The sequence below is a fragment of the Coenobita brevimanus genome, chromosome 88 (genome assembly GCF_032717465.1).
Source record: "Coenobita brevimanus isolate Jiangsu-jjx chromosome 88, ASM3271746v2, whole genome shotgun sequence".
Classification (NCBI taxonomy): domain Eukaryota; kingdom Metazoa; phylum Arthropoda; class Malacostraca; order Decapoda; family Coenobitidae; genus Coenobita; species Coenobita brevimanus.
In genome coordinates, this window is record NC_137041.1 from 5,328,056 (window position 1) to 5,345,470 (window position 17,415).

Consider the following 17,415-nt stretch of genomic DNA (forward strand, 5'->3'; position numbering starts at 1 on the left):
CCACCCCAAACGGGATTGAGGCGTCTGGCAATAGATAGATAGATAGATTATTATTATTATTATTATACTTATTATTATTATTTTTTGGCACCTGGTGGTTTAGCGGGTAATTATTGTGCTCCAATCGGACTGAGCCGGTGAAGGTTTATATCCAAAGGGTGATTGGGGTTTATTGCTCACGTAATGCCACTCAGGGATGAATGAGGTTGGTCACTCATCTTAAATGTCAGGACCAACTGCCTAGCCCCGTGCTTCTACGCTCCTCATGGGGCAACATAGGATTGGATGATGGATGGATGGATTATTATTTTAGTGGTAGGTGGGGGTGCTCACCATCCACTCACTCAATGTAGTGCTAATTGGGTGTCTGACCTTTGCTCTCATCCTTCCTTCCCAGTCTGTCTTTCTTTCTTTCATTCTTTCATGTTCCTTCAGCCTACAGGTGACCTTACACTCCCTCTTCTGTCTCTCTTTCCTTCATTCTTTCCCCTTCTGCCAGTGGGTGACTCTACACTGCGTGGCAAGCCAAATGGTTTCTTGTACACCAGGAAACCATTTACTGTGCTGAGTGGTAACAATATAACCAGATTATGACACCTGGTGGTTTAGTGTGTAATTACAGTGCTCCAGTCGGATTGAGCCGAAGTAGGTTTATATGGAGGGGGTGGTTTGGGTTTATTGCTTACATAATGCTACTCATTTATGAGTGGGGCTGGTCACTCTCTTCTCAAATGTCAGGACCAACTTGCATAGCCTCGGGCTCGTACACTCCTCATAGGGTGACTTAGGATTGGGTGATGGGTGGATGTGTTGATTGTTATTATTATTATTGCAACTCTTTAGTTGAAATTCTTGCAGCCCTAGGCTTTCCCAGGTAAAGTTTTGAGTTATGAAAATAATAAGGCAAGAGTAAAAGTTGTGGGGTATGGAGAGTGGGTAAGTTAAAGAATGCGTGTACAGTAATGTGATTTGTGAACGATGTGGAGTGAGCAAGTTGGTGGACACTAGAGTTACAGAGATTGCATTTAGAAGGTATAGACAAATTGAGATTACAACTGTAAGCAGATTGGTGAGAGGATATATCAGGGCAAGTCTGGAGGAGGTGAGAGGAGGCATGGTAGGCCTAGTAGGAGGTAGCTAATTAAAGTAAATGAGTGTGTGAGAAAGCAGTTTATATATAGGGGTTGATATGGGTTGGGAATTGACAGTAAAGTGACTTGATTGGAAAAATTTTGTACAAGTGTATGACAAGAATTTGGCACCCCTGTTTTTACCCAGTTGATGTAGTGGTTGTGGGATTGGCTCAGGCTCATATGGTAGTTAATGTGAAGTATGTAAGTGTGGATAATTATGCTTATGAAATGGAAACAGGATTTCAGGGACTTAAATGATGAGTGAATGAAAATGTTGCCCATTTAACTGGGCTTATTGTTATTAGTTCTCCCCTATATCCATCCATCCATCCATCATCCAGTCCTACATTGCCCCATGAGGAGCATAGGAGCCCGGGGCTGGGCAGTAGGTCCCGACATTTAAGATGAGAGTGACCAGCCTCACTCTTCCTTGAGTGGCAGTCAACCCCAAACCCTCCATGGATATAAACCTTCACCAGCTCAATCCGATTGGAGAGCAATAATTACCCAATAAACCACCAGGTGCCAAAATTTGGTTTTATGGTTACCACCCAGCATAGTACATGGTTTCCTGGTGTACAGGAAACCATTTGGCCTGTCACTTAGTGTAGAGTCACCTACAGGCAGAAAGAAGAGGAAAGAATGAAGGAAAGAAAGACAAAAGAGGGAGTGTAAAGTCACCCGTAGGCAGAAGGACAAGGAAAGAATGAAGGATTATTGTTATTATTACCAGCTGTGTTAGCAAAGCAGGTATTGTCTTAAATTTGTCTGTCTGTCCTCCTATTGGTCCGTGTTTCTGGTAGCACAATAACTTCACAACTACTCAAGATACTGTCACAAAATTTTACAGGTGTGTAATAGGGAAAAATATCGATCACGAGTTCAAAATTGGTGAAAGTAGGTCAAGGTCTGTGTGTTTGTTACAGCGATAACTTCGCAACTGCTTAATATATCATAAAAAAATTTTACAAGTGTGTAATGGGGATGAAAATCTCCTACAAGTATTGTTTTCAGTTTGTCAGTCTGTTTGTGTGTCTGTTAGCATGATAACTCTGCAACTGCTCAAGATGTCATCACAGACTTTTACAGGTGTGTAGTAGGGATGAAAATCTCTGAGTTCGAAATTGGTGAAAGTAAGTCAAGATCTGTGTGTCTGTTACCACAATAACTTTGCAGCTGCTCAAGGTATCATCACAAAATTTTACAGGTGTGTAGTAGGGATGAAAATCTCTTTTGAGTTCAAAATTGGTGGAAGTAGGTCAAGGTCAGGGTCATGCTGCGAGCTGCGCTAGATATATATTGGCTTGCGGTTGGTGTGATTCCTCCCTTGGGGGGGTCTCTAGTTATTATGATGATGATGATGATGATTTTTATTATTATTATTATTATTGCTTTTTTTTTTTTCTGAACTTAGCCTATCCTTGGGTGGGAAAAGAAGTCAGGATGATGGTTTAGTGACACTGTCAGTGTGAGGACATCTTTTTCATTATACTGTTGGTACCATGAGATGATGTTGTCACATAAAAAAAAGAAAAAACTGTTGATAGAAGGGATTATTGGATGCCATATTAAACTAATGAAATTTGAGACCCTTTTCCTAAACTGAGCAATATTGTCTGGAAGTGGCATGAGTAAAATACAGATTAAGTCCCCAGGCCGAAAGAGCTTAGTGCTCACTCAGGCTTGGCCTTGAGTATTTGTACTTTGATGATATACTGTACTTGTGTAACTGTAAACAACTGCCATCCCATTATAATTCTCAGAGATCTGTTAACCCTTTCATGGTCAGGACAACTCAAGTACTGTGTTTTGCTTCAGCTAATGCCTGATGACTTTATTCACCTGAGAATGAATCATAGGAGTCTCCATTAAGCCACGCATGGTCATGATAGTTCTAGTATTCTGCTAGTACCAGACAACTTTATTTAGCTCAGAGTGAATCGAAGAGCCATGAGAGTTAATAATAGTATGGTAAGCATACCTATTTCCATTAAAATACTGATGTTTGATGTTGCCATTGTGTGTAGCATCACAATTCTGATTAGCTGTTTCTTTTCCATTTCAGTTTGTGTTTACTGATGTGATCCACAAGTACATCCATGTGACGCAAGACTATGGCCAGGAAATAATATCTCACAAAGTAGAGTTTTCCCCGTCTGAAGTTGCCCACCACCCCCTTGATGCTTCTGTCCTTCTGGCTCATGATACTGAGGACCCATTGCGTAAGGTATGGTATGATGACCCTCCCCCACATCTCTCTCTCTCTCTCTCTCTCTCTTTCTCTCAACTGTCTTGTGTTCTGGTTAGAGTGCCATCCATAGCTTCTTTTCCCAAGAGGTTTTTAAATGATGTCAGCTTGGGAAGTAGGTTCATCATCTTCTGTACCTTGGTCATCAGCCGTTATTATAAGATAAACCTACCATCTCAGATGCACCTGCTGTGGTATGCGTTAAAATACAACCTTGAAAAAAAAAAAAAAATGTAGAGCAATGAGCTTGGTATTAAAATGACTAGGTATCATATTATGTTCCCATGTATATGCAGCAAAAATGTCAAGTTTCTGGTACCGTAGTAATTATGTTAAAGTAATAGATAATAATTATAATAAGGTATGGAAGAGTAATAGATAATAATGATAATAAGGTATGGAAAAGAAGATTGCCCTCATATGCAAGCACATTGGAGTCTAAATGTTGAATTTACCCCACCAAGTATCAGGCTCATACACCTTGAAAGAGATAATATAGGATTGGCTGTTTGTTTTTAACCAATAATGTCATTTGCATTTTGTTACAGGCCAGTGTGTACTACATGTAAGTCTTAGCAGTCATAGTACAGTAGACCTACGCTTTAACAGACCTGTTTGCCGTTTATGCCAGACTTCTGATATAATGGACCCCTTGACCCCACCAGACTTTTGTTATATACCAAACCAAGGTCTGGTAATGGGAGCACATGTAGCAACCTGCCAGACAAATTTGTTAAATACTGAGTCCAGGCCTGGTATTTCCTCTTTTCATTTTTATATATTAAACTTAGGGCCAACTTTAGTTCTGTGTTGGTTGTTGATCCATGATATATTAAGGAACAGACCAAACCCATACAGTACTGATTTATTGACATCATATACGTCCTACGTGGGGTATCTACTGGACCGTTTTTCACATACTCTGACCCTTGGTTACTGTAGTTGGCCCCTGTCAGACATCTTATAGAACAAAGTGCCAGATATGCTGTCCGTCTTTTCCCGCAATTAATCTTTTGTAATAAGGTCTCACTGTATGTAATGCTCACATTGAGCACATCCATGCTTACCTTAAAGATTTGAGGAATGCAATGTGCACATGTGAATGACAGGAAAAGAATTGACCAGATTGAATAGATTGATACCTAGAACAACGCATCTGACCATATTTCAAAGTACAGTACTGTATTTCAATAAAGTTATAGCCGTCACAAATATATTTCTGTGAGATGTTAAGATCCAAATACAGATGGACTCCAGTGTTGCTATTCAGCTTAATGAGGGGCAGTGGTAGGTGGTGGTAACAATCATCCTTTCACAGTATATTGCTGCCTACTTATTTTCCCTTTCCCGTTCTATCACTGTGTCTGATCTTCTGTTTTCCTTTCCCTTCTGGCCACTTTTTGTTACTTGTCTTTCTACTTCAAGTGGTTTTATAATGAATGACATACCTAATTGTGGTAGGTGGTGGTGACCATCATCCACGTACTTCATATAGTGTTGCCTGCTTCTTTTGTCACCTTTATCATTCTTTTTCTGTGTCAGCTCTCCTCTCTTCCTATTTCTCCCATCTTTCCTGTCACTTTTTATTACTCTTCTTTCCTTTTTAGGTGACCTTACATTGAGTGACAAGCCTAATAGATTCCTACAAACCAGGAAATCATTTACAACACTAGCTGATAACCCTATAGCCATGCCATACATGTTTCGTGCATGTCAGCAAGTGGTTTGATGGAGGGTAGTGCCCCTCCCTGTAAAACCACAAACTCAAAGACAAATATCCACCGCTTACTAGGTTATGGCGTCTGGCTATAATGTAGATAGATAGACATGCCTAATGGTTTCCTGTAGCCCAGAAAACCATTTACAGTGCTGGGTGGTAACCAAATAACTAAAGTATGGGGTAAAGTGAAGCCTGTTAACTAGATGGTGCCCCTGTTAACCCCTAAAACGCGGGTGTTTACAGTCGATCCCCCCCAAGTGGCGGGGTTGTATCGCGGTCTGAGTACCTGTAGGAAAATATTCGCCAAAAATCAGAGATTAACCCTAGAACATTATACTTGGTATGGCAGATAGTACTTACCGGTACATTCAGCTTTCTCCAGAGACAGGTGTTGAGCCTTCGTGGACTACCCAAGGACTTGTGGAGACTTGCAAAGTTGGGTAACCAAATTTTCACTTTCACACCTCCAGCAACCCGGTTTCCCCTCTACCACTGCCTCATTCTGTCACAGTAAACTTTATACTACAACGTAAAGGTAGTTAGGAATCCGTATTTGTACAATAAGCACTGAAAATAAGGCTAAAATCAACGGAGCGTACGGCCGACATGCACTGTGGCGGCGGTTTTCCCATCACTCAACAAACATTTCCATTTTCACAGCTAAAAACATGTATACTACATTATTTTCAATCATATTACTTCCCAAAAGATCACCACGGCGCGTTTTATTCTGCCTTACGTCCGCCACTTTATTCTCGTTCCTGTCGGCCGCTTGCACTGACTGGGAAGAGCTAGAACTCGCCATAATCTCACTTTGAAAGCCTGCAGTAAACTGACACTAAACAGAGGCAAAAGCTAGTGTTACAACTGGGGAAACAAGCGTTTCCTAGTAGCATAAACTGCTTGTGAGAGGAGATCGCAGATTTACAGTTCTGAGCGCTCAGAGCGCTGCCATGTATCACAGCCAGGCTGGCCGGGCCGTGGTAGGGGGGGTACGGGGGGAAAACGCGATATTTGGCAACAACTGAGGTCAGTAGTACAAAGGTAAATTATGCTAGTTGTAGCTAGAGGATGGTGGTACTGATAGACAATACCAGCTGGAGCCTGCTTGCCCGCGGTTATTCAAAATTTACTAAAATCGCAAACGCGACGACCCGCCGTCCTGCCCTTATGGCCGAGCGTCGCAAACGCGACGATCCGCGTTTTAGGGGTTAACTAGATGGAGAGATGCAAGTGTAGCATCCAGCCAGGAACCAGACATGCACACTGTTCCCTGTGCTTTGCTGTGGTGAGGTGCTGTTTTCTGCAAGGGATTATGAGCTCACTGCATGGGACAACCCTGCAGTAGTGGTTGCCTGCCTGTGGTTGGTGGGTGTGCATGGCCAGACAGACTTGTGTTGAGCAACAATATCAGCATCATAACAACTTAATGAGGAGTTATGAATTGAATGAGGTCAAAATCATTCCAGTGTAACTATGCTGGTTTACTTAAATTAGTTTACTCAAAGTTGTTTCTTTTCCCAGCATTAAGTGCTTACACTGGCTGTGGCCACGTATAACAAGGAATAGCAACTGGTACTCCAGGTGCATGAATATAGTCAACAATGACTGAAAAACTGTGCATTTGAGGTGAATTGGTGAGAGATTTTATGTACCTGGGTGCAGTGATAGAAAAGTAGAGGTAAAGGTGGAAAAGAATTGGAAAATATAGTGCAACAGGGAATGAAAATGGCTGATGTTATGAAGGTCGTGATAAGAAGCAGAGGTGTGAGTGTGAGGGCTGCAAGATGCATGCGTGAAGGAGTTTTGTTGCCTACCCAAATATACGTGTGTGAGTCTATGGTCATTCAGTCAGGAAGGGCAAATGCCATAGGGTGCATAGCCTCACTCACCCCCTGACTCCACCCACACAGGTCCCTTTGTGCAACCCTCGAGGCAGCAACTCTTCCTCCTCTGCATATCTCCTGACAGGAGTGAGCGACCTGCTGCAGCCATAAGTTACATGACCTTCCCTTTGGCCTCCTCTACCCTGGGTTAACTTGCTTGGAGATCACCTTGTGAATATGATCGGTGTAGGAAACCATGCCACGTGCCCATGTACCTGGAGTTGGCGTTGGCGTTTTATGTGGGTAATAGGCCTCGATCCAGTCTCACGGAGTAGTCAGTCGTTACGCACCTGGTTGTACCAGCAGTATCCCGTGATCCTGCAAAGACACTTAGTACCAAAGGAGTCAGTTAGCTGCTTCAAGTCACTGTTTAGTGTCCATGTTTGACAGCCATAAAGTAAGACAGGGACCACCAGTGTCTTAGATGTGAACTGTTGTCCTTCTACACGAATATCAACAACGCCAAATACCCAAAATGAGTGAATCCATAACCCTGTAGGCCAGACCAGTGTGATGAAGATCTCACTGTCTGGTCTGCTGTTGTTATGGACCACACTGCCAAGATAAATGAATCTTTCTGAGACTTCTATATCCTCACCACATGCTTGGACAGACTGAACTGCTTCATCCAACAAGTCACCAAATGCATGGACCTTGGTTTTGGCCCAAAAGCCTTTTAATCCCAATGACTTCGGATACTCAGTATTGTCTCCAGTGATTCTGTTAGGATAACCACATCATCGGCAAAGTCAAGGTCAGTAACCCTGAAATTGCCAATTGATTCCCATCAGTGACTTCAACTCACAGCCTTGTCCAGTATCCAATCCATACATGTGTTGAAGGTGTGGGGGCAAGGACTCATCCCTGTCTTACACCAGAACTTACTGAGAAGAAATTGGATGTTCGCCCCTCACACATGACAAAACTCCAAGTGTTTGAGTATAAGCCAGCAATCAGTCGGATTATCCCTGCAGGGATCCCACGGAGTTGCAGGAGTTCCCATAGTATACCTTCTGATTTTCTGAGTAAGACGCCCTCTTGAGATCCACATAGGCTGCTAGCAAACCTTGTCGAAACTCATGATGGCATTCCACAAGAACTCGAAGAGCTAGTATACGGTCAACAGTAGATTTCTTGGGCGTGAATCCGGATTGCTCGGGCCTCTGGAACTTAAGCAAGTGGTCCCGGATACACATCAGGAATCTATGGTGTGGCATGAAAATGAGGAGTTTAGAATAAGGGCAGTATAAATGGGACTTGATGAATGTGAGTGGAGTGAGAGAGTGGATAGGATAAAGAATAATTTGATTCATGAGGGATGTGGAGTAAAGAAGTTTGTGGACACCAGAGTTGATGAGAGTGCTTAGATGGTATGGACATGTGGAGAGAATGGATGTGAAGAATGGTGGAAAGGGTATATCTCAGCGGATCTGAAGGTTGGAGGACCACCCATCAGAGGTGTCCTTAAATAGAAATGATTGAGTTTGCCTTGCTAGGCCTAGAGCAGGGATCACCCTGCACTCCTCAGCTACCGGCTTTGATATGGGTAGGGTGAAATCGCAGATGACATGTACCTGTCTTTTAGAAAAGGCCTGTTCAGCACAAGACACACATTGGAGCACTGCACAGAACTTGCCATGCTAAGACGCAGACATAACATTAATGGTGTAAGGAAACAATTGGAAAACTCTATAGGGGTAGTTGCTTACCTCCTGTCGATGGGTCTACTTGATCAGACAGACTGGGGTTGAGCAGCAACAGCAGGGAAGCCTGGAATGTTGAAACTGTTGTAATTCTGAGGCTGAACTAGGTATTTCTTAGACTGTTGCAATAGGCATGTACAAAATATGATGATGGTGAGGAGGAGGAGAATAGTTTGCTCACTCCTCCCCCCTCCAATAAAAAACAGTTATGTAGTACCAGCAGTAGTAGTAGATCAACTCCATTCTATCTGGCTGAGCAGCCCCATCAACTGCAGGCAGGTAATTCCCCTGCTGGGTCATCCATTGCAGTGGACTGCACCTGACTACAATGATGTGCAGGGAAAGGTGTGAAGGTTTGGTCTCTGAATGGATACCGCATTTTGCATCTCTCCACCCAGTTAACAGAGGCACCTCAATAGGCTTCACATCATCCCATTCTTTGTTTATATGTTTACCACCCAGCAGTGTAAATGGTTTCCTGGGTTACAGGAAACCATTAGTCTTGTCACTCAGTGTAGAGTCACCTTATATGGAAAGAAGAGTAATCGAAAGTGACAGGAAGGATGGGAAGAAATTGCAAAAGAGAAGGGCAGACACAGAAGAAGAAAATAAAGGTAAAGAGACAAATAGACAGCACAACTTTGCATAAGTGGATGATAGGTATCCCCACCTGCTACCCAGTTCATGCAGTAAACTACATAATTGTCTTGGTAAAATTACTTTAGCCTCTTCATTAGTGCTCTTGAAAGATATCTTGAAATTTCAGAATCATGTATAATTATGAAGAACACTGCCTTGTTGGAGCAAAAAAGCTTGTGTATGTGTGTAATGAATGAGGCCATATTTGTCATATGCAATCACTACAGTTAAGTAGCAGAATTGAAAATAGATCTCAAATGTCAGGACCAATTTGCATAGCCCCGGGCTCTTACGCTCCTCATGGGGCAACATAGGATAGGATGATGGATGGATGAAAGTAGATCACATTGAAGCACAGGTAGCAGTTGGACAGGCATTGTAATGGAGTGGCAACCAAGAGGGTGTGTGAGAGAAAAAGGCAGCCAAAAAAACAGATGGAGAGTTGAAATGACAGCTAATTGATCACAATGGAGAAACTTGGTAGGGGGCATCATCCTGCTGTGGACTGCCCCCCCCCCCCCCTTTTTTTTTTTTTTTTTTTTTTTTTTTTTTTTTTTTTTATATATACTACCTAAAATGTATCTTTTGCAGCTGTGGATCAGTGAAAGCTTTGGAGAAACATGGCGGGTTATTGGGTTGTATGTCAAGTCATATTTCTGGTCAGAGTACACTTCACCTCCAACCCTGTATGTGGAGCGTGGAGAGCCAGATCAGTCATCAACTGTACTTTCTTCCCAAGATCTCTTTAGGTAAGATTGTTCTTTATTCATTAACTTGGTTTTTATGAGACTGTATTGAAAGACTTATATGTGCAGGGTCATTTTGTGCAGAAGACAAGTCATCAGCATTCCCATCCTATGTAGGAGTACTGCTTCAATTGGCTGGTGCTACAGCCTAGCCTGCTCATTTTTTTCTGGCACCATGACAACATTCCAGTTCATCTCTTTTGGGGGATTATGTTGAATGATGTGTGATACATTCCCAGGATAGCAGAGTGGTTTCTTTGTAACTGTGCTGGTGTCATGCTAGGGGTCTTGAGTACTTCTTGCCTCAGAAGATTATCTCAGATCTTGTAAGTCTTGTGTGATCAGCCAGACCATGGATTCATTGACAGGAAACGAACAGCTGCCAGGCCATTAATGAAACCTTTAGTCTGCAGTGGGCAGTTTCTTTAACAGGGAACTCTTCTACTTGTAAAGGGAGGATTCTGACTTTTCCGCACATGACATGCTCTTCCCAGGCATCAGGAGAAGGGACTGTGAAACACTAGGGGGGTCCACAAAAAAAAATAATAATAATAATGATAATATGAATAATATGACTATAATAACCCAGGTTGACATCTGGAAACAATGCACCTACACCCTCCTGTGATGGGAGCTTTATGAGCACTGAGGGATTATGGCAGGCAGAATGCAACAGTGGATCTAGGAGTCACCAAGTACAGTCAGATATCAGTTGGTGAATTTCAGAGGTTGGATGATGAATGAATGAATAAATGGAAAATACAAAATAATGACAAAACTTTGGCCTTATTCCAAGGATCTGTGTATGTGTGTGTTTTGATTCCAGGGATCTGTGTTGCAAAACTGTGTGTGTGTGTGTGTGTGTGTGTGTGTGTGTGTGTGTGTGTGTGTGTGTGTGTGTGCGCGTGCATGCGTGCATGCACATACATGCATAGATGTTGATATATATATACAGTATAATGGTCCAGATGAGGCATGTGAAGTTGAGTCATATTCCAGGGGCTTCTGTGTTGTGTGAATGTTTGGGTTATTTCAGTAGGCATGCTACTGATAATTCTTCCTCTTTAATATCTTGTATTCTAACTTGGAAGACCCAAAAGACATGGATGGTTGGGGTACATGACTGTGATGAAGTGAGGAATGAAGTTGAGAAAGCTAGGGAACTGACAAGAGACTGAGATGTTTCAGTGAACTTTGCATAAAGGACCACATGACAAGGGTTTGGCACCCCTTCATTTTGAAGTTGTTGGATTGACTCTTTCTAATTGATATTATGAAGCATCCAAGTGGATTATTGTACCTGAGGTGGAGTCAGTAATCTGTGGCTTGATTGGTGAGTGAATGAGTTTGCCCCATTGCATTGGTCATTCTGTTGATTAATTCTCTCTCTTTTTTTTTTTTTTTTCCACCTATGGGTGTTCAGGTTGGTGGTGATGATAATGAAATGTGTGTAAGAATAGGTAGATGTTTAAGTGAGTGGTTCAGTATTAGTGTTAGAGTGAGACAAGGGTGTGGGGTTTTGGCATGATGGAGTTTAAATACTTCACTATTGTAATAGAAAAGAGAGGTAAATAGGCAGTGTAAGTAGAAAGTAAAGTGACACAGGGAAGGAAAGTGAATGGTGTAATGAAGGCTTTGATACTAAACTGAGATTTAAGCCTGAAGACTGTAAGAGCATTGCATGAAGGTGTATTGGTGGAAGGCTTTAGTGTGACATGGAAATGAAAAGTCAAAGAGTTGGAACAGTGGAAATGGGATTATTGTTGTAGAATGGATATACGAGTAATAACAGATAATACAAATTTTGAAAACTGTGGAGTAAGAAAGCTACTGCTAATAAAGCAGCTTTGATGGTGAGGTTATATAGAGAGAGAGAGAGATTGTAGAGTGGCATTCTGAAAAGGAGGGAGGAAGCATTTGACCCATGGAGAATGTGGATTGACCCATGGAGAATGTGGATTAATATGGTACATGAATGTGTAAGAAGGTGAAATAGGGGAGATGGTGAGGCTAGGAACCTCTGACAAGAGGTGGAGATGGTTTGATGAATTAGATATAAGGAATTCATGTTGGGAGAAAGTGACGAAGTAATTAGTGAGTGTTTGAGAAGACATGACAGTAGGAGTGAGATGTAGAATTACTGAGGTGATAAAGGAATGTATTGAAATGGTGTTTTCATTTTTGAACTCTTCAACACTTGCATATATCGGCCTTGATCACCTAATGGTGGCTCTCCATGCTGCTTAATCTCTGTCAGCTTTCCTGTTTAGTCTCTTAACCCTGAGGTCACGGTCAGCGACGTTGTCCCGGGTCTTTTTCGGTCTACCTCTCACTACCCTTCCCCCAACATTAGCACTTCTCCCTTTATGCACCCAGTTATCATCCCCCATCCTCTCCACATGCCCAAAACATCTCAGTCTACCTCTCCTCACCACAACACCTATACACTCTAGTCCCATCCTACCTCTCAACTCTTCCATCGTAAACCTAGTCCCCCCAGGCCTTGCACTCAAGGACACACTGCACATCCAACTAATCATTGCCATTCCTGTACGTTTGAGCCTGTGAATATCCTTTTCCTTTACTGCTCAGGTTTCACTACCATACAGCATTACTGCATTACACTTCTAACATGCTGCATACAAAGATCCCTTAGCACAGAGGGAGAGTCCTGTCAATGTCAGGAGAGGCAACAGCTCCCTGAACTTCTTCAAACCACTCCTCACAGTAGCTAGCTTCTGCCCCACCTCCAGCACATAACATGTCTCCCAAATAACGAAACTCTTCCACACACTCGAGAGAAACCAGGAGGTTCAATCCCTCCACGCCCGGCACTATCCATATGCTCTCCCCGACACACCGCACACTCAAAATCAGCATTATCTTGCAGTCTACCTCTAATACCACTACATCTCTTATGCAGCCACTTATCACAAACACTGCACAAGATGGTATGAACATATTCAAAAAATTCACATAGACAGGGTGTGAAAGAATGTCCTTGAAAGTAAGAATGAGGGGAGTGTTAGAAGAGTCATATCTTTTGTACTGGAAGGAGAAAATGGAGCAGTATATTGATGGGAGAGAAGAGGAGATTGTTTGAGAGATGTATGTGAGGATAAAGTAGCCTGGAGGCAGTTTTGTCATGGTCATCCCCTATTGAGAGCAAGGTGTCACAGATAATAATGGTGCTGATATTAGTTCTCCTATTTTTATGCTTTCTCTCTACCATTTTTTGGGTCCTACACCACTTCATCTTTTGGTGGCAGTAAGAGTCAAGGTGATTACCAGTGATTATGATGATGGTGATTTTTTATGACATTGCCTACCTCATGCTGGGAGGTGGAAACAGTTAATGGGACAGTGCTTATATTTAGTTATTGATAATAACAAACTTTGTTTATTGCACTCATATAATGATACACTATGGATTGTTTTACAGAGAGGATGTGACTCCAAACATTGTGATAAGTGATGTGGAAGAGTTTGAGGTTCAGGATGAGTTTCTCTTTGTCGTGAGGAAATCGGTAAGTTACATAGAAAGGATGAAGATTAAAGATGAACGTGTTTTTAACATATGTGTGTAACATATATATATATATATATATATATATATATATATATATATATATATATATAACATATATATATATATATATATATATATATATAACATATATATATATATATATATATATATATATATATATATACACACACACACACATACACACACACACCATATATTTAGAGAGAGAGAGGCCTTCAGCTTTTTTTTTTTTTTTTTTTTCCCCCTGTCAGCCCTAAAAATGTCAAAAATGGCCAGAGATATTTTTTTCTCCACATTTGGCTCACCTTTTACCTAGTATTAATGGTTCTTATTACAAAAGACACAATTTTCTCAATGATTGACATGAAGGCATTGTCACTGCACAACTCTTATAGAGAGTGGTATGCAGTATGATTGGTAATTTATTAGGCTACACCACACTGTACAAGTAATCAACAGAAGCACTCACAGATTGGTTACTGGAAATGCTGATCAAAATCCTGAAAATATACATACAGTTAACTCTCAGTAAGTACTGTTCCAGAACCTTTAGTTTACTGATTGTGTGAACTGTTGCAGACAAGCCACGATGCACTGTACTTGAGCATCTCTTACCAGAAAGGCTTCTTCCTGACTGCTGAATTTCCCAACGATCTCAAGCACGAGCATTATTATATTGCTGACATCTCAGAGGGGCAGGTTAGTATTTGTGGGTGATGTCCAGTATTGCAGTGTAAATGTTGTCCATGATGATTTTTGGGAAGACTGTCTTAGTTCAGTTTTGCAAAACATGTAACGTAATGGCATTGCAAAAAATCTATCTATTGCCAGATGCCATAATCCTGTAAGGGGAGGCCACAAACAAATTGCCTCCATGTCATATGCCCCTCACCATTTCACTGCCCCCTCCCCAGTCCACACCCCCCTCTCTCATACAGTACCAGGGGGCGCGGTAGCACAGTGGTAGCGCGCTGGACTCGTAATCGGGGGATTGCGAGTTCGAGCCTCGCCCGGGCTGCCATGCCGGGAGTGGTAGCTCGCTCCTGTAACCCTAGCGGGGCTATATAGTCCAATACAGGGCTTAGCTCGGGGGAACTCCATTTCTCCCATTTCTCATACAGTACCTCTCCACTCCATCCCTCCATCTCATCCTCGGCCTCCTTCTCCCTCTTTCCCCCTCCACCTCACTCACATACATTCTTCTTGTCAGCTTCTCACTCTTCATCCTCTCCACATGGCCAAACCACCTCAGTGTATTTCTCCCAATGCTTTGTACCACATCCACGTCCACACCACAATGCTCCGTCACTTCTTATTTGCAAAAAATCATGGATATTAAAACTACATTTTATGTTACCCATGTACTTTCTGTACATGAAGGATTTTTATAAGGGATGAAAATTAACTTTCGAAACTCTCTTCTATATATTGACAGAGGATTGTAACATCCTCAGTGCAGTGCACTAGTGTTGCAAGCAGCACTGTTGGAGAAGAAGGTTGTATTTGAGGCTCATTTTTGTTCTGAGTTGTTTATAAAATATAAAGATCTGTTATTCAGCACCTCCCAAATTATGTATGTTAGAATTTGGGTGAGGAGAAAGATACAAATAATACTGTGTTTGCAGGAAAAGGACTTGGAAATAAAAAACAAATGCAGCAAAACTATGGAGCTGCACTCACAGCAGGAGTCTATATGATATCTAGAGACTGACAGCAAGCACAAATGATATCACAGGTCTAAAATGTTTTTTGTAACATTACTGTAACTAGCCCTAAAACTTTTCCTTAGTTCTTTTGGACACTTCTTGTTGCTGGGCAGCAGTTTCTAGTAGAACCTTTGTCTCCTCCTCCTTCTGGAAAAAGACCACACCTTGTCCCCCTCTTTGGAGTGGGAAAATATATATATATATAGAGAGAGAGAGAGAGAGAGAGTTGCTTCCTAGCTATATATATAGAGTTGCTTCCTAACTATACAGTATGTTTTCTTGATTAAATTAAAAAGTTTTAACAAAGGTCTTCTCCACTTGGCCCCAAAACTTCCTGAATAAAGTACAACTTGACAACAGATTCTTGGAACAGGCATTGCAAGAAGTTTTAGAACCAAGTAATTTTCTCTGAAGTGAAGTTTTTTGTTAAATGGCAATTGGCAAATATGAGAGTATAGTGGTAGGTGGGGCGCTCACCATCCACTCACTCAATGCAGCGCTGCTTTGGGTGTCTGCCCTTTCCTCTCTTCCATCCTTCCTCTTCTGTCTCTCTTTCCTTCAGTCTTTCCTCTTTCTTTTGCCTATGGGTGACATTACACTCCCTTTTCTGTCTTTCTTTCCCTCATTCTTTCCTCTTCCTTCTGTCTATGGGTAACTCTACACTGAGTGACAGGCCAAATGGTTTCCTGTACACCAGGAAACCATTTAGCTACTACGCTGGGTGGTAACCATATAACCAGATTATGGCGCCTGGTGGTTTATTGGATAATTAAAGTGCTCTAATCGGATTGAGCCTGTGTAGGTTTTTATCCAAGAGGTGGTTGGGGTTCATTGTTCACATAATGCCACTCAGGGATGAGTGAGGCTGGTCACTCCCATCTTAAATGTCAGGACCAACTTGCCTAGCCCTGGGTTCCTATGCTTTTCATGGGGTGACATAAGAATGGGTGATGGATGGATGGATGGATGATAATTGTCATGTATTACACTCGTGTCTCATTCTTTGTCCCTCTATAAATATTCATCATCTTCATCAGGACCTCCTTTCTGACCGTAGGGCAGGGTGAGGAGTAGAAAAGTCCAGACTGCCCAAGTTTGCCCAATCCAATGGGCCACACTTCCGTTCACTCATCATTCAAGCCCTTGGAATCCTGGCACTATCTGATACGCCAGAAACTTTCATCACATTCTGTAGCTTCTCATAAACATTTCCGATAGAGTCAGTTCAAACACCGTCATGTTAGAAAGGGGTGCCAAATCCCTGATCTTGCACTTCTCACAACATTCATTCAGCCAGCTTGATCTCTTTTCAGTCCCCAAGTGTCACTTACTTCCATACCTCTCTTCCTCACACACTCATCCACCATATCTTTCCACCTTCTCCTTGGCCTACCTTGCCTCCTCCCTCCTGAAAATTCACTCAGGTGAGAGAGTTCAGAGGATGTGTGGATCAAATATTTGCAGTGAGACAGATAGCACAGAAAGCTTGTGAGAAGGACCACAAGGTGTTTATAGCATTCATGGATCTCGAAAAAGCATACGACAAAGTGGACAGAGAAGGACTGTGGAAAGTTTTGTGCATGTACAGTGTAGATGATAAGCTGGTAGGTGCCGTCAAGAGTTTTTATGATGGTAGTGAAACGTGTAAGGGTTAACGGTCATTTAAGTGAATGGTTCACAATCAGTGTGGGCTTGCGACAAGGTTGTGTGATGCCCCCATGGTTGTTCAATATACTGTATATATGGATGGGGTGATGAGAGAAGTAAAAAAAACGAGTAATGGAAAGGGGATGACATTGATAGTGAATGGTGATGGATGGAATATCTCAAATTTGTTGTATACTGATGATGCAGTACTACTTGCAAATATTGGACAAGAACTTGGTAGACTAGTGCAGAGTTTTGCTGACGTCTGTGACCATCGTGCTTTGAGAGTAAATGTAGGAAAGAGTAAAGGGATGGTTACTGAGAGAGAAGGAGACTTCCAGTACAATGTTACAATGAATTGAGAGAGACTGGAATTGGTGAGAGAGTTCAAATACCTGGGTACAGTGATACAAAAGAGAGAAAAATGTGCAAAAGAA

General features: G+C 42.0%; 1 protein-coding gene across 1 annotated transcript in view; it reads left to right on the plus strand.

The window, feature by feature from the left end:
• Positions 1-17,415, plus strand: part of LOC145411196 (sortilin-related receptor-like) — a 218,758-nt gene that overhangs the window by 7,687 nt on the left and 193,656 nt on the right. The window contains exons 3-6 of the mRNA XM_080281257.1: positions 3,199-3,360; positions 9,921-10,078; positions 13,518-13,602; positions 14,205-14,324. Of these exons, the coding sequence (XP_080137383.1) occupies positions 3,199-3,360; positions 9,921-10,078; positions 13,518-13,602; positions 14,205-14,324 (525 nt within the window). The remainder of the gene's footprint in view (positions 1-3,198; positions 3,361-9,920; positions 10,079-13,517; positions 13,603-14,204; positions 14,325-17,415) is intronic.